Below are 17,056 nucleotides of genomic sequence, written 5' to 3' on the forward strand. Positions count from 1 at the left end.
GCTCTTTATAAAGTACTCGGGACATACAAAATATAGAAAATTGCTGTGCCTGCAGTGATTTTCTCCATGGGCGATTTTCTGTGTTTTGTGTGACAAATGCTCGGTAAAGTACTCGGCTAGATCATTGATTTTCATTTGACATTTAATTAAAAAACGAATTCGGAACCTCAGATGAGCTAAATCAAACCTGAACTATTTATAAATCTGATCCTGTTCAAGCCCGAAACGATTCTTGGAGTCAAGATTGAAAAAAAAAATTACTAAATCCCGAACTGGCTAGCTTAAATCATTATACAGTATGTAATTGGATCCAGATTCGAATTCAGGTGTAAAACACTGTTGAATCCAAATCCGATTGTTACTGCAATGTTTTTTTTCTTTCACCAAATCGAACTAAATTGATTAGGATTCAGTCAGATATCGGACCCAAATCCAAACAGTTGACCTCCCTATTTAAGACTCCCGAGTCCCAACTCTACCCTTTTTTATCCGAAAGAAGAAGGAAAAAAAAGGTCTTAACTAAAAGAATTTAACGACAATCAAGGGATGAGGTTTAACCGAAAGCTTCTCATGGCTCTGCTATCCGAACCACGCATCTCCCTGCTCTCCAGGCCTTCTAGAACGTTCCAGAAACCCTTCTCCTGCACCTCTTCTTCTTCTCCTCCGTCCGCATTGAGGTGGGGAGATGGCGCGGTCTCCCTGGTGCAGGGCGCGTCCAGAGGGATCGGTCTCGAATTCGTAAGCGCCCTTCTCCTTCTAGAAGCTTCCGGTGACTTCTGGTTCCAGTATTTTCCCTTACTTAAGGCTGAAACTTCTAGGTTTTTTTTTTGCTTCATTTCTTCTCGTGATTTACTTTTTCTTGTTTATTGATTGGTCTGAGTAATATTGCTCGTGGAAAATGGCGGAAATCGGTTTTTTTCTTAGAAAATTTGAAGAATTCTTTCTTCTAATCGGGAAATTCTTTGAGGGATTCTTCGTCTTTCATCCTTTCGAGGCAAATTAGGGTTCTTTTGGGGCCTATGGCTGTCTTGGGTTTCGTAGGGGAAACGGATCGGGACTGGGCTGGACCTGCCGGATTCGTTCAAGCTCTCACGACTCACGAGGGGAGACCGGGTCCGGGTCTGGGTTGGTCCTTTGCAGGCAGGGAAGTACCAAACCCGTCTAGGAGGATGTAAGATGCGCAAAATCCGATTCGTACATTTCTTTTTTATAAGAAAACGGAAACGAGTCGGATCTGAAATGATTCTATGCTGAGCAAATTCGATTCGTACAAGCTTTTGCATATGACGACGGAAACGAGTCTGATCTCGAAAGGATCTAAAATGCAAAAAATCTGATTCAAACTGGGTTTTAACAAAAATTTAAAAGAACTCGTTCGTTTGGATCCGATCAACGTAAATTTGCCATTTCATTCTTACTTTTTCCCTAGAGTCATATCCAAAGTTACATGATGATCCAGCAAATGTTGAATTAGTGTCCTCCAATAGCAAAACCTGGCTCTTCCACTGGGTGCTGGAGGGTGAGATCTACGTTTTGACTTCCTATTTCACATAGGTACGACGGGTATGGGTGTGGAACCGCTAAGCATGATATGACATGGAGATTTCTAAAAGCATGGGTACATTGGGTAGAGTACGGCCATAAATGCACTTATATATATATATATATATATATATATATATATATATATATATATATATATATATATATATATATATATATATATAGAGAGAGAGAGAGAGAGAGAGAGAGAGAGAGAGAGAGAGAGAGGTGCTAAATGAAATATGCAAAATGATACGTGCTAAATGCGATTCTCTGCTCTTCAAGTGTTTTTTGGCAGTTTCAAGTTTCAACCCCATAAATGTGTTGGGCATGGTCGATTTACGAGGAATTCCACACCTGGATCATGTATTTTCTATAAAAAAATGATATTTAGAGCCTAAAAAATTTACAAAGATTTTTAACCGTTGATTTTTCAAATCTTATAAAAACCCATCCATGTGTCTGAATTGAACACTTTAAAAGCTGATCCCTATAAAATCAAGTACATAGATCACATCTGTACGGTCAAAAATTAAAAATAAAATGGAAAAACTTGAAAAACCCATTTAGCACATATCATTTAACATATTTCATTTAGCACCTACCCATTACTCTCTCTCTCTCTCTCTATATATATATATATATATATATATATATATATATATGAGTGATGCTAAGGTGCTCAGGGAGTACCTAGTCCCACATACTGAAATCATGGTTGTAGGTTGTATCTTCTCAATTAAACCTTATAGATGTACTCAACATTAGTTTATTTGATAGGAATCATGCTTTGGATCATGTTTTTTGGACATAAAAGTAGGATATTTTAAGTCATGAAATTTTGATACATTATGAGCCATTGATTTTTAAAGGTCTTAAAAAACATACATATATGCTATAATGACAAGATCCAAAACTTGTTTTCTACTAAATAATTTTTATAGATAATATCTATAGGGTTTGATCAACTAAAAAGCTTAAGAAATTTGACAATCTTAAGCTTCTATTAGGTGGGAGTAGGTACTCCGGGTGCACTGTGTCATTATATATATATATATATATATATATATATATATATATATATATATATATATATATATATATATATATATATATATATATATGAGTAATGTATTCCTTAGGCCCTCTTTTTCGTTAAGTCTCGTTAGACCCCTTCAAAAATAGTAGTTTTAAGAATGTGAAAGTGGGTGGATCCAGCGCACTACTCTCTCTCTCTCTCTCTCTCTCTCTCTCTATATATATATATATATATATGGGCCACATGAGAACTAGAGTGTGAAGTAGGGCATTTCCGATTTCTTTTTTTTTTTTTACGAATAGGACTTTACCAATGCATTCAGCATGGTCCATTTTCTGCGGATCGACTCTTGGATCATGTGTTTTTGACAAAAAAAAAGAGGTTTTGGATGCATATTTACACAAATTCTAAGCCATCAATTTTCAAGCCTTAAAAGATCCTACTTATACATAACAATTGGATGATTCAAGAGCCGATCACTTGAAAACCAAGAATATGGATTACATCCTATGTCACATGGGTGCGGGTGCGGGTGCGGGTGCGACACGGGTGCGGCGCAATTTTAAAAATTTTGGACACGGGGACTCGGCTATATATATATATATATTTAAAAATATATATATATATATATATCCAGTGTGTGCATATGTCTATATAAATTTTGGACTCGGCTCGTGACTCTTCCAAGTTGTCTCAGATCCTGAACTAACTGAGTTAAAATAGTAGTATAACTGGGTTAGAACCAAACTAGGCTGAGTTTATCATTGACTCAGCCGAGTCTTAGCTACCATGGGAATAAAACATCATCAAGGTATTAATTAAAAGCATTAACTAAAAGCATGTTCTGGTAAATGCATTATATATCTTTTGCTAAAATTCATAACATTAATTAAAAGCATTAAAAGCTTTTAATTTTTCAAAGCTAGATTTGAAAAAGAGAGAGAGAGAGATCTCGGTGGATGAGAAAGTGTTGCTACTCGTGGATGAGAATTTATTAGCTTTTATAAGAGAGAGAACTTGGTGGATGAAAAGTGTTGGTACTCGTGGATGAGAATTTATTAGCTTTTAAGATTGAGAGAGAGAATTAAATGATAATATTTAAGAATAATTTTTTTTTCTGGGCCTAATGTTTAAGACTCATGCTATATATATATATATATATTTTTAAAAAATATATAAAATGATCCTTTTTTTTATTTTTTGTACTAAAAATGGACATTTTTGGACTCGGTCAACGTTGACCGAGTCCAAAATTAAGACGGACTCGGCCTGGACTCGTTGACCGAGTCCGACTCGGCGTTGACCGAGTCCAGGCCGTGTCCGAGGCCGCACCCGTGTCCGCACCCGTGTCGGGGCGTGTCGACTCGGGTGCGGCACCTCCCTAGCCGAGTCCGTGTGACATAGATTACATCCCTATTGGTCAGATTCAAGAAAAAAAGAATCATGAAAATCTCTGTTCAGACTAATTCTTACATGTATGTATGTGTGTGTGTGTGTGTGTGGGGGGGGGGATTCGGATAGATCCAAATCCACGTGGCCATGCAAACTTATTTGATCCCATGTGATAGGGTCTGAGGTGGGCCCCCTCTCATCTTATTGCATAGGATGCCCCCACCAAATGCACTTACCAAAACAGTTTTTTGGTTTTGAACCAAACCCATATCTCACCAGAACTATTATGTGTATCCGAGGATATGTGAAATCCGCTGGGGATCAGGCTACCCAAGGGAGGCATAAAAAGCCCAGCTCCTGCAATACGTAGATATACTGAAAAGTCTATCCCCCTTGAAGCAGGCCTGAAACAAAAACTCTCTCGTTCTCTCTATCCTCATTGTATCTGTGCTCTACAAGGACGATCCCTAGGAATCCTATAGTGTTATCAGAACCATACCTGTATAGTGCACATCCTCTGTTGGCCGGTCGTCGCTCGGAGTTGCAGATCGCCGCTCGGGACCATCAATCGGCATTCACGTGAACACATTGGAAATCAAAACTGAAAAGCGAAGAACGATTAGTATATTTTTTGTTTTTATTTTGAGGTCGTCACCGAAAAAATCGGCCACTCTCTTGTTGGGAAATTTTTTTTATTCGGTAAATAAAAAAAACTTAAAACAAGTTTTTGATTTGGCCGACGGGTTTTGGGGCGCCGATCCCTGCCGAACTCCGGTAGCAATCTGCTGACGTGTGAGGCAGAGGGAAAACCCCTCCATCGGGTGGTTGTCGGCATATGAGGCAGAGGAAAACCCGAATCGGGGTCTGCTTCTTGACACAAAGCAGAGGAGGTAAAACCCCATCCGTGGGCCATTCTTTTGACAAAAAAAAACTTATCTGTTTTTTTTTCTTGAAAAACCCTATAGTGGGCCTAGAGAGCTAAAATAATCATGAATGCTCATTTCACCTTGTTTGATTGTTCGTATCTTGTCTTGCAAGAAAATTTGTATTTTCAGTTTTTTTTGGTATAGATACCCTTCAAAAAGAACCAAGCCTTATTAGCTTTACGAAATTTGGCAATGTTGGCACATATCTTGAGCTCATCATTGTTCATAAACCATGTAAGAATCTTAGCATGGTTACTTTCCCAATCTTCTACCTTAGTTTGATGGTCTTGAATGACTTTTATACGTGCATCACCTTTTAAGGCTTTCTCTTGATCTCCTTTCTTTTTGGTGAGCTTGAGTTGTGGTTTTGGGATGGTGCCCATGACATACCCATAAATTTTCCTTTGAGATTGTTCTCCATAGCGGATGCCCACGTCATGTAATTTGTGCCATTTAGCTTGAAAGATAAATTGATTTTTTGTTCATGCTCAATTCTTGAAGAGAGGGATAGTAAGAGAAAAAAAATGTGCAAGAGCACGTTTGAAGAAGCTTTTCCTCACTTTGAATCACCACGAACACACGATCACTTTGAAGATGCACTTCCTCAATAACTCGATGGCTTTGATACCATGTAATGAAATAGCGAAAGTGATAAAAGCAACACTACTAAGGGCTTACAAGATTGCAATCACAGAGAGTGCACAAGCACAAGCCAATGCCACTAGGGACTAACAAGATCACACTCACAATGTGCACAAGCACAAGTCCACATTGGGACAATACAAATAGCCAACAAAGGGTAAACACAACAGTAAAAAATATAGGATTTTATTAAGTACTTGAGTAAAAGCATAAAGAATAGGGGGATTACACCCCTATTTACACATGAAAAAGGAGAGAAGAAAGACCATTGGAAACTCTCAATAGGGTCATTGGGAGCTCCCAACGGTCATATTTCTGACCGTTGGGAGTCCCAACAACTCTATGGTCAAAAAGGCCATAGAGCCCCCAATGGCTCTACTAATTACAAAAATAGAAAAATAAAAATAAATAAAAGGAAAAAATAACTGTTTTAATAAACAGTTTTATTAATGAAGATGACTAAAATGCCCCTATAGGGCATTTAACTATTACAAGACTAATAACTATATATATGAATATATGTATGTATACATAGGTATATACATATATGTATACATATATTTTAACATATAATTGACTTCATAAAAAATATAACCATTCCTAACAAGCTAAGGTACTGTATTCCAGAAGCATGCTAATAATAATGACTGTAAGTTACATTCATACACTCACGTTATGTTGTTATAGGAGGATGAGTGCTTACATCAGGTATATTTGGGAAGTAAAGTCTGATGTAACAGTCTCTCAACTCTTTCATTAATTGAAATGTTATTTTGGACTCACTGAATTGCAAATATCTTTTTTTTTATAAATATGATTGCCTTTTGGAGTTTTCTGCATTGTTCTGTTCATGTTCACGTCAAACCTTGTCTTGCATGGGTACAAGTGTGTCTGAATATTCAATCTTATGGTTGGTGAATTACTCGATGTTACATAGTCTTACAATTGTTTGATGTCATGAAGTTCAAAATTGCAATTTTGGCCTCGTTGAAAAGCTTTATTTCTGCTTAATATTTTTGTGACAAGAGAGGAAACAAAAATGAATGTCGCCATGACTAGAAGATTGATCAACCCCATTGTCGATTAATGAATCAGGTCAGAGCTGTTATCTCTCCGTGTCATGAAGGCTAGTTATTATTTGTTTTGTCATGTAATGGCATTTGCATACTGCATTAGACTTTATGTGTGCACCTGTTGTCTCATCCAAAGTATTTGAAGTCTATATCACACGGATACTCCATTTTGACTGCTGTTCTGTATCCCTTTATATACAAGTCATATTGGAAATTTCATAAAAATGGTTGTATCCCAGTATACGTGGTGATTGACATAGGTTTATGTGTTTCCATGGCTTATAGAAAAATTATAACCTTTAGATGCTCCGATCAATGGCAGCATCTGTTGTGAGTAAACAATTGTTGAGGTTAGGTAGGACCATCACCATGAAGAACACTTGAGGAAAACTTGCCTGACATCTTCATGAGCTATTTTTGTTCATAGCAGTTAAAACACCTTAATGTTTCGACTTTTGACAGGTTCGGCAACTGCTAGAGAAGTACGACAAGGGTCATGTTGTTGCTACCTGCCGCAATCCTGATCAGTCAGTTGGCCTTAGAGAATTGAAATGCAAGTTTGCAGAACGCCTCAACATACTTAAGTTGGACACAACTGTTGAGAGCACCATAGAGGTATTCCATTATTTCATTTGTAACTTACTCCCATTATTGGCATTTCTGTGTTTTGATTTCTTTATTTACTGACCAACATAGATTATAGAGCAAGTAGAGCGTATGATATACATGCATTACATCTGATAGTCATCAGTCCTTGCAGTTGTTTGGTATTTTGGATGATTTTCTGCCGTAAATTCAAGTGCCTTCTTGAAAAAGTTGTGTACCCTAATTGATATCAGTTGCACTAGTTTTCTTTTCTCCTAACGCAAAACTTTCAGTGTACAAATCACAAGTTGATGTCTTATTTAGAGAATTTCAGAATCTTTCCAAACACCTGTATCGCTTTCGTTTATACACCCAGACTCTACTGACATACTTGTGTTATATTATCTTATGGCAGACAACAGCAAAAACTGTAACAGAGAGATATGGATATTTAAATCTTCTGATCAATACATCTGGCATTCTTTCTATTCCTGATGTTCTAACTCCAGGTCAGAACTATCCTGTTGATATTTGTATGGTTTAGGTGGATTAGATTCTTGAATATATAATTTTATTTCCTAATTTCATTTGTCTCAAAAGTACTGCGCTAGGCTTTTGGAAAACCACAATAGTATGATACTACAAACTTATATGCATTTTTCATGCAAAATATGTTACCAGTCTATGGATGGACCATAAATATGAATGCCAGTTGTTCTTGTAGTTTTTGTGATGATCATTATGCAATCTAGGTTCCTTGTTTTCATTGTCCTAGATTATCCTATTTTATGATAATATATATGTTTATCTGATCTTCATCTTGAACTTTAAATGTAGAAACATCCTTGAGTAAAGTCCAAAGGTCTTCCCTGTTGTTGGCATATGAGGTTAATGCAGTTGGTCCCACTCTTGTGGTCAAGGTAAATTGAGTGTAAGTTAGTGCTTGTTTTATTGGATGCTTAATTCCTTTCTAGTAATCCTTCTGATGTGAATTTTTAAGATTACTTGCTAAACTATTCATGCCTGCCTTGATGTTTACTAGTTGCACTCTTTGAAGCCTGATATATATGAAGCATGTTACAACAACAAACAACAACAACTACGCCTTCATCCCAAAACAATTGGGGTCGGCGATATGAACCAACAAAGAAAATCATTCTGGGTCTTCCACATGAATCCTTCTCCTCCAATCATTTTTATCCAATGCCATGTCCTCGGTGAGGTTCAAATCATTCATATCCTTTCCTATCATCTCCATCCAAGTCTTCCTAGGCCTACCCCGACCTCTTTTAACTAATATATTTTCCCATTTCTCCATCCTTCTAACTGGAGCATCATTAGGCCTTCGCCGAATATGTCCAAACCACCGTAAACGATTTTCTCTCATCTTATTTTCAATGGGTGTAACGCCTACCTTCTTATGTATCTCCTGGTTCCGAATCTTATCTTTTATTGTATTTCCACACATTCATCTAAGCATACGCATCTTAGCTACACTCATTTTTTGAATATGATGTCTTTTGGCAGCCCAACATTCCGTACCATATTGTAAAGCGGGCCTAATAGTCGTCCTATAAAACTTTCCCTTCAACCGCAATGGCATTCTACGATCGCACAACACTCCAGTTGCACTTTTTCATTTCATCCACCCAACCTTTATCCTATGATTTACATCTTCATCAATTTCTCCATACTTTTGAATGATAGATCTCAAATATTTGAAACAATCATCCACTGGTATTTCTTGCTCACCAAACTTCACTACACTCCCATCACTACTTCGTTGCTTACTAAACCGACATTCCATATATTCTGTCTTACTCTTACTCAACTTAAAACCTCTTGCTTCCAATGTCTGTCTCCATAATTCTAACTTAGCATTAACCCCAGCTCTAGACTCATCAATCAAAACAATATCATCAACAAACAACATACACCACGACACATTTTCTTGAATTGATCTCGTAAGCTCATCCATCATTATAGCAAATAGGAAAGGGTTTAAAGCAGATCCTTGATGTAACCTAACCGTTATAGGAAAATTGGTTGTCACCCCTCCACAAGTGCGGACATTGGTTACTACTCCTTCATACATATCCTTAATTATACTAATGTACTTGAGAGAAACACCTTTCTTCATCATTGTCCACCAGAGAACGTCCCTAGGTACTCTATCGTATGCCTTCTCCAAATCAATAAAAACCATATGCAAATCTTTGTTCTTCTCTCTATTTCTCTCAATAAGTTGTCTAAGAAGATGTATAGCTTTCATAGTTGATCTTCCAGGCATAAAACCAAATTGATTCTCCGATATCATGACAATCTTCCTCAATCTAGACTCCATCACCCTTTCCCAAAGCTTCATAGTATGACTCATGAGTTTTATACCACGATAGTTTGTGCAATCTTGTATATCACTCTTATTCTTATATAGAGACACCAAAGTACTCTTCCTCCACTCATTAGGCATCTTATTTGTCCGCCAAATCTTGTTAAAAAGATTTGTTAACCATTCTAAACCTTTCTCTCCCAAGCATTTCCAAGCCTCGATAGGTATACCATCTGGGCCAACTGCCCTTCTTGATTTCATTTTCTTCAAAGCCTCTGCAATTTCTTTCTTTTGAATCTTGCGCATGAAGTCACGATTCATCTCATGAAAAGGAATTGACAAGTCTCCAAGATCCTGAGCATGACTTCTATTAAATAGCTTATCAAAATAATCTTTCCATCTCTCCTTAATCTCCTCATCTTTGACTAAAACCCTTTGTGTTTCATCTTTGATACATTTAACCATACCCAGATCCCTTGCTTTCTTATCTCTCATCTTTGCAAGCCTATAAATATTCTTCTCACCCTCTTTAGTATCTAACTTGTCATAAACCTCCTTATATACCTTATCCCTCGCGTTTCGAACTACTTTTTTAGCTTCCTTCTTTGCTATCATATACTTCTCTAAATTCTCATTATCACGACTCTTACTTAGATTTCTATAACACTCTCTTTTAACCTTAATAGCTAATTTGACATCCTCGTTCCACCATGATGTATCCCTACCTAACGGTGCACCGCCTTTAGACTCACCCAATACCTCCTTAGCCACCTTTCTCATGCCACCCGCTATCTTATTCCACATTGATTCTGAATCCTCCTCGAGACACCAATCAACTTCCTTAACTACCTTCTCTACAAACATTCTTTGTTTATCTCCTTTCAGTGCCCACCACTTAATTCTAGGATCTATCCTATGTCTATCCCTTTTGCGGCATTGTCTAATTCTAAGATCTAAAATTAAGACTCTATGTTGTGTAGTTACACTTTCTCCCGGTATAACCTTACAATCGATGCAACAACTCCTATCTCTCTTTTTAAATATGAAAAAATCTATTTGACTCATATTAACCCCACTTTTAAATGTTACTAGGTGAGACTCCCTCTTCCTGAGCCAAGTGTTTGCTAAGATCATATCATAGGACAAACCAAAATCTAAAATCCTTTCTCCACTTTCGTTTCTTTCTCCTATACCATAGCCTCCATGGATACTCTCAAATCCATCCCTACTAATGCCTACATGTCCATTAAGGTCACCGCCGATGAAAAGCTTTTCTCCATAAGATATCCCTTGTACTACTCCATCTAAATCTTCCCAAAATTGACGCTTAATGGAATCATCTAAACCTATTTGAGGTGCATAAACATTAATAATATTAATAATATTCGTACCTAATACTAATTTAATAAGTAAAATCCTATCACCCTTCCTACGGACCTCAACTACATTATCTATAAACTCACGACTCATAACAATCCCTACTCCATTCCTATTTCTATTTATTCCTGTATACCAAATCTTATATCCCCAAGGTTCTATCACTTTTGCCTTCTCACCTACCCATTTGGTCTCTTGTAAACATAAAATATCAATCTTTCTCCTACACATAACATCTACTAACTCTACGAACTTACCAGTTAAAGACCTTATGTTCCAAGTGGCTAACCTAATTTTATGGTCTTGGACTAACTTCTTTACCCCCACCCGTCCAACAAAGTGAGGGAACCCTTGCCTATTTGACACCACACCCGGGCACCGGTGTGACGCATCGCTCAGTAGGGAACGCCCCAACGAAATTCTCATATTGGTTCATATTCATAGGGTATGACTAAGTTTTTATGCTGGCTGTCACTGGCCTACCGCAACCCTCCTCCTTTATCCGGGCTTGGGACCGGCAGTGTATAACTAAACTGTTATACACAGGTGGAGTTATATATGAAGCATGTTAAGGAAGTTATTTTTGTCTTCTCTCCTTTTGGTAGTACTAGTGCATAATGTGCTTGGTGTTTATTCAAATACCTTCAATAATAAAAATTATATATTTTTACCGAAATGCATCCAAGAAATGATCATTAAATAAACTAGTAGCATAAAATAGGATCCAATGGTCATGTTTAGTTCTGTGTTGAATGATTTGTCTACTCTGTTGCTTTTTGTGTGTTAGACATTGTTGACAGGTTGTCATGTTAGGCCTATATAGTTGTCTTTCTATGATATTACGTTTTCACTGTTGCTTAATTTTTCCTAGTTTCCCATATTGAATATGGCATTTGATGCATCCCTTTTCATTAGCATTAGCTTATGCACATGAATTATGGTTGTGAATATAGTTGTGTCAATCTAACTTATGCTAAGATTTAGCTGGGTGCAAGATTAATTCCAGTCAAATGGTTTATTTATCCTTTTCTAATACTAAGAAAGAAAATGGGGATAGTGAAGTAAGATCAAACACTACCTAGATAATTTTACCATCTTCCAGACCTGGTCTGGTCTTATCTGCGGATGGCTAGACAGATCCTGATTATGAGACTGGTCCCAGTCTCAAAAGAACAGGGATGGTCAAATGTCTGACAAAGTGTGCCCTTTACCCTTTGCTAGCTCAAATGTACCATAGTTTCCTACAAATGCATTTCCATGCCTCCTTTACATGGTTTTCTTTGGCATGCCTCTCATGTTCCATTAGCTGCTGCCTTGTTGGGTTTCCTTTTTTTGGGGTTTAGTTTTCTAAATTCATGTGAATGCACAAGTGAAGAAGTTGGTGTTGCATTTTTTAACATACTATTGGATTTTATCATGTTTTAATCTATTGCACTGACCATTTATAAAGTTGCTTATAATTTGTTATACGAGTCACTATACAATACCTGTGTGGCACTGATTCATTTGACATTAACTTGTTTATAGTATATGTGGCCACTTCTGAAGTTGGGGGGAGGTGATAGAACTGAAAGCGAATTTGCTGTTGTAGCAAACTTGAGTGCGAGAGTGGGCTCCATCGGAGATAATGGCCTAGCTGGATGGCACTCATACCGATCTTCAAAGGCTGCACTCAATCAATGTAAGCAGTGACATTTGTGATTCTATGAAATGGCATTCTATTTAACATTCTGGCATTGAATATCATGTGGTTGCATATTGGGTGGGTGTTAACATGGCTCGCATATATCCATGCTGCTCCCAATGTTAAAAGCAAAGGACATATTGATGCAATCAAGTCCCAAATGACAGTGGTTGAGCCTTGTATGAATTAGGGTAGAGACTCAAATGAGTTGGGTGACTCGAAGCAATTGCCATTTCATATGGCTTGTGACTAATTCCAAGATGAGACATGGGTTGAATCATGAACACTGCAGCTGAAACTTTTACATGGCCCCTGACTCAATCCAGATGGCTGAGCCACAGACAGATTTTTAGGAATTCAGCTGACATATATTTTGAAAATGTTCTAAATAAATGAACTGAAAAGCTGTGTAAAAGAAAATTTCCAACCCTGGGATTTTCCCAACAATTCTCCAACCTTGATTGATAGTTCAATTTCTGGTGGACTATCCATGGTGTCTATCATAGCATTCTCCAAGCACATGAAGCTCCGTAGCATCACCTAACATATTCCAGATACACTCGCTATTATGCCAGGAAGCCATGTACCTCTGTAGACCACATCATAACCCCGGTGGGACAGTCCCACTTGGGTAGACAACTGTGTTTCTCCTTACCATGCTATGAATTGGCATTTCAAAGATCAGCATTCTTTTTGTGTTTGCGTCAGGAATAATTGCACGCTCATGACACCCACATCAATGCAACCTGCCGAACAGGATGGTGATCACATTTCATTCATTCATGGAAACAAATTAAATCAAAGAATATTTACATTTTTTATACGGAGAATTGCTGTAGTAACACATTTTTTTTTTGAAAGGTATTCACTAAGATCCTCACAACCAAAGGCTATGTCTGCACACTGATCTGTTTCTATGGGCTAGCGTACACTGCAGCATCAATCTTTTTGAATTGCAGAATCTGAATTTAAGATTCCAATTATAACTCTGGCCAAATGCACAGTGACGAAGACAATATCAGTGGAGTTCAGACGAAGAAAGGATCCAATCATCTGCATTCTGTTACATCCAGGAACTGTTGACACTGACCTCTCCAAACCTTTTCAAAGAAATGTACCTTCGGGTAAGCTTTTCACCAAGGAATTCTCAGTGGAGAAGCTTCTAAGTATAATCAATGGCGCAAAAACAAGTGACAATGGTAAGTTCTTTGCTTGGGATGGTCAAGAAATTCCATGGTGAGCTGTTCTTTTGGATAAATGCCAATTTCAAAAATAATAAAGAATGAGTTTTATTCCTGTTGCTTCTTTGGATTTAACGTGAGGGAATGTGATACCATCTTCATCAATGAGTCCAGGCTTGAACCGGCAGGAACAGAATTCATCTTGATTATGTTTGAAATTGATAACTGTCCAAGCACTAATACTACGGGTAAGTTGTCCAAAGCTTGCTTGTAACTTATATTACACCCTACATTGTTAGGGTATATTGTTCGTTTTATAGATTCGCTAATGGAAATCATAGTCAAAATAAGCAAACATGTAACTTTGAATAAATTGTGTCCCATTTATTTGTTGTATTTCTGTTTTTTTTTCCTTTATACTATTTAGCTGGGTATGTGTTGGCCATTTTCCATTTTTCCTTCCAACTCTTCTTTGGGAGTGGGAGAAGATACAGAAATGAAAACTAAACCCAGTCACAAGTAACTTGTGGGGGGATACTTGATCCTGGCATCAGTAAGCATGAGACTCATCCATGCTCTACGATCAGAGAGAAAGAGAGAGGTGTTATGAAGTTTTAGTCCCCAGTCTTTGAACAACATAAAGCTCTTTTGGTTCACTGGAAACCTTATCCAGTCCTGCGCTTATTCCCAGGAGGCAGAAGGAAAATTCTGAAGGCCAAACTTTTAGGAGTGGACTGAATAAGCTGTGTACCTAGTGAATTGATTCTTTTTGTGAAAGGTGAAACTAAGGGGGCTTTTGAAATCCCCGGGCAACAGGTTCCAGGTCGGTTCTGATGTGGTCCCTGCACCAGATCCGACCCTTCGGCAAACAGGGGATCTCAGATTCAGGATCAAGGAACTCAGGTTCTCAGTTCCTCCATTGCAAAACCTACCCCAGTGCTGAGAACGGGGAAGTCCAAACGCACCCTAAGCGATCAGACAACTGGAATGATTAATGCTTAACTCAAGCTGTCTCACTAACCAAGCTCCTGGCCTAAAGCCCCAGGCATCTCTTGCCCTCAAGGCAGTCCACCTTGCTCCAGCAAGAGATGCATGCCTATCTGTTTCTAACTCAGCTTGATGACATTCATGAGTCACCCCTACCAAACGAGTGGAGTCCTTTTGGGTATATGGCACCTGGCTTGATATCCTAATATGCTCACAATTTCTTACAAGAGTGTGGATTCAAACATGGTATATATTCTTGGTGGAATTAGAGTAAGTTATTTTGGATTGTTCTAAAAAAAGAGTTATTTTGGGGTAATGTTTGCTACCCTAATGGGTAAGGAACCTCTTGGTGAAAAAATGTTATAGTTTTGTTTTTTTCAGTTTTTTTTTTCACATCTGACCCTCCAATTGTGATCTACATATTTAGTAGAAATTGCCTTTGCATAATTGGTTTTCCAATGTATAGGTCAGATTTTACGAGGATTAAAAAACAATGACCTACAATGTACTACATTTTTTAACCTCAAAAACACATTTTCCTGTCGAAAAGCTATGATCTAAGGGTCAGTTCCTACTATTTGAACATGTTGAACACATTCATAGGTCAAATTTGTTCAAAAATTTTGCCTTTTCTCTCCAAAAAAAATTTGGTCAAAACAACCTCTCTATGAGTTCAACTAGGGAGTTCCTTACCCACGAAGCTAGCAAATACTATTCCTGTTGTTTTGGTCTTCTCTACATAAATTTAGGCTTAAATTGAAAAAATAACTGAAAGGTTGAAGCACATTTAAAAATAAAATATATACAAAACCTATAAAAAAACAAACACAACAAAAGTGTAATATATTGAAAAAGCAATAAATGAAATTTAGCACAATTTTATCATGATTTTCAAGTTCGTGATTGTGGCATAGATCTAAATAATGATGCTATGCAAACAGGGGAGATCCACAATCCAAGCATGTAATCAGAGTATGCAAATGCTGCTAAAGCGCTGTTAGCATCAACAAAAGCAAGCCCAAATAGCGTTCAAACATTTGTAGCTTAGACCTTTATTCTCCTTCCATCCTAACACCAAACCTCCTTCATAGGGAACAGCAACCCTTTGAAGTAATAAACAAAAGAAATGAGAATCCCCACCCATGTTGACAGAATGCATCATGAAAATGCCATTGGGAGCAACAAAAGCCTCTGGAACCTAAAAAGTAAAAAGACTAACAGTCAACAAATTCGTCTTCTTTCCAGCCATCAAAGTAAAAAGCTATGGTCCATAGGGACTCTCAAATCCCCTCTCTTGTTTCTGCTATTATTCATGCTTCCTTTGGTTATTCCAACCATGGAGCCATGTGTGGATGCTGTTTACAGGTCACAACCATATTTGGGTTTGGTAACATAACCCTCCAACCTGTGCTAGAATGGGTACAAACAGTTCATCCTGCTGCTTCCATAGCAGGTAGGAAGGCCATATGCAGATGCATGAATACAAGGGTGAGGGCGCTCCCTGGTGTCCAAGATATATATGTGCAGAAGATTGCTAATTTGTGTAGTTTTTTGGAGTTGAGTTTTTAGTTTATATTAGTCTCAACTGTGATATGTGAGTATTGTATTAGCTTTTTCACTGTTTGCATTGCTGTGTATGTTTAAGGTGATAGTCATGTTTTCACTGTATATGTACTAAAAAGGCTATATATATTTGCTACAGCGAATTAATTGTAGACACTTGACGTGGGATCTCATAGGTGCAAGTTGCTTTGATTCAAACTATCACCACATGTATTCAACATGGTCAATTTGCTAGAGATAGGCCCTTGGATCATGTTTTTTAAATGATAAAAATATGTTTTCTACATGGAGAAATTTTGGTGCATTTATGACCATCAATTTTTGAATCTTCAGAAAAACTAGTGATTTGAACATTGATCCCCACTAGACAGACCATGTAGATCACATGTGTAAGGTTAAAGTTACCATATATTTATATGAAAAGCACTGTTAATTGTAGTATATACGTATCAACTGAAAGATGAGTTATCTTTTAATAATTTCTTTGTGTCGTTCAACTATGCCTGCATATGCATGGACACAAGTATTTACATATTATAGGCGATCTTCAACATGGTTGCATGTGAAGTGAGGTTGTACACTTCATTGTATGCTTGCAGTATATGCTTATCAAGAGGAGATTCAATGATTGGACCGAGCTCTTTGTAAGGTATTCGGCCCAATCACTATGTCATGCATCGCCTGGTGGGGGTGAGGGGTAAGGAGGGAGGATGTGTGGCGTCCATTCATTAGGGCT

At 37.6% G+C, this 17,056-nt stretch overlaps 1 protein-coding gene across 1 annotated transcript; it reads left to right on the forward strand.

The window, feature by feature from the left end:
• Positions 1-487: 487 nt before the first annotated feature.
• On the forward strand, positions 488-14,166 carry LOC149822632 (NAD(P)-binding Rossmann-fold superfamily protein). The gene is made up of 6 exons (XM_089979933.1): positions 488-738; positions 7,077-7,229; positions 7,615-7,708; positions 8,037-8,119; positions 12,433-12,586; positions 13,594-14,166. Exons 1-6 carry the CDS (start codon positions 547-549, stop codon positions 13,827-13,829), a joined length of 912 nt encoding a protein of 303 aa, XP_089836059.1. The 5' UTR covers positions 488-546; the 3' UTR covers positions 13,830-14,166.
• Positions 14,167-17,056: the final 2,890 nt, after the last annotated feature.

This window comes from Nuphar pumila, chromosome 11 (assembly GCF_984573655.1).
Source record: "Nuphar pumila chromosome 11, dmNupPumi1.hap1.1, whole genome shotgun sequence".
Lineage (NCBI taxonomy): Eukaryota > Viridiplantae > Streptophyta > Magnoliopsida > Nymphaeales > Nymphaeaceae > Nuphar > Nuphar pumila.

Excerpts from the sequence above, each read along its gene's own strand:
- LOC149822632 (XM_089979933.1), top strand. The coding sequence starts at position 547 with ATGAGGTTTAACCGAAAGCTTCTCATGGCTCTGCTATCCGAACCACGC. Across the intron at positions 7,709-8,036 it reads TCCTGATGTTCTAACTCCAG|AAACATCCTTGAGTAAAGTC; the intron begins GTCAGAACTATC and ends CTTTAAATGTAG. Across the intron at positions 8,120-12,432 it reads GTCCCACTCTTGTGGTCAAG|TATATGTGGCCACTTCTGAA; the intron begins GTAAATTGAGTG and ends ACTTGTTTATAG.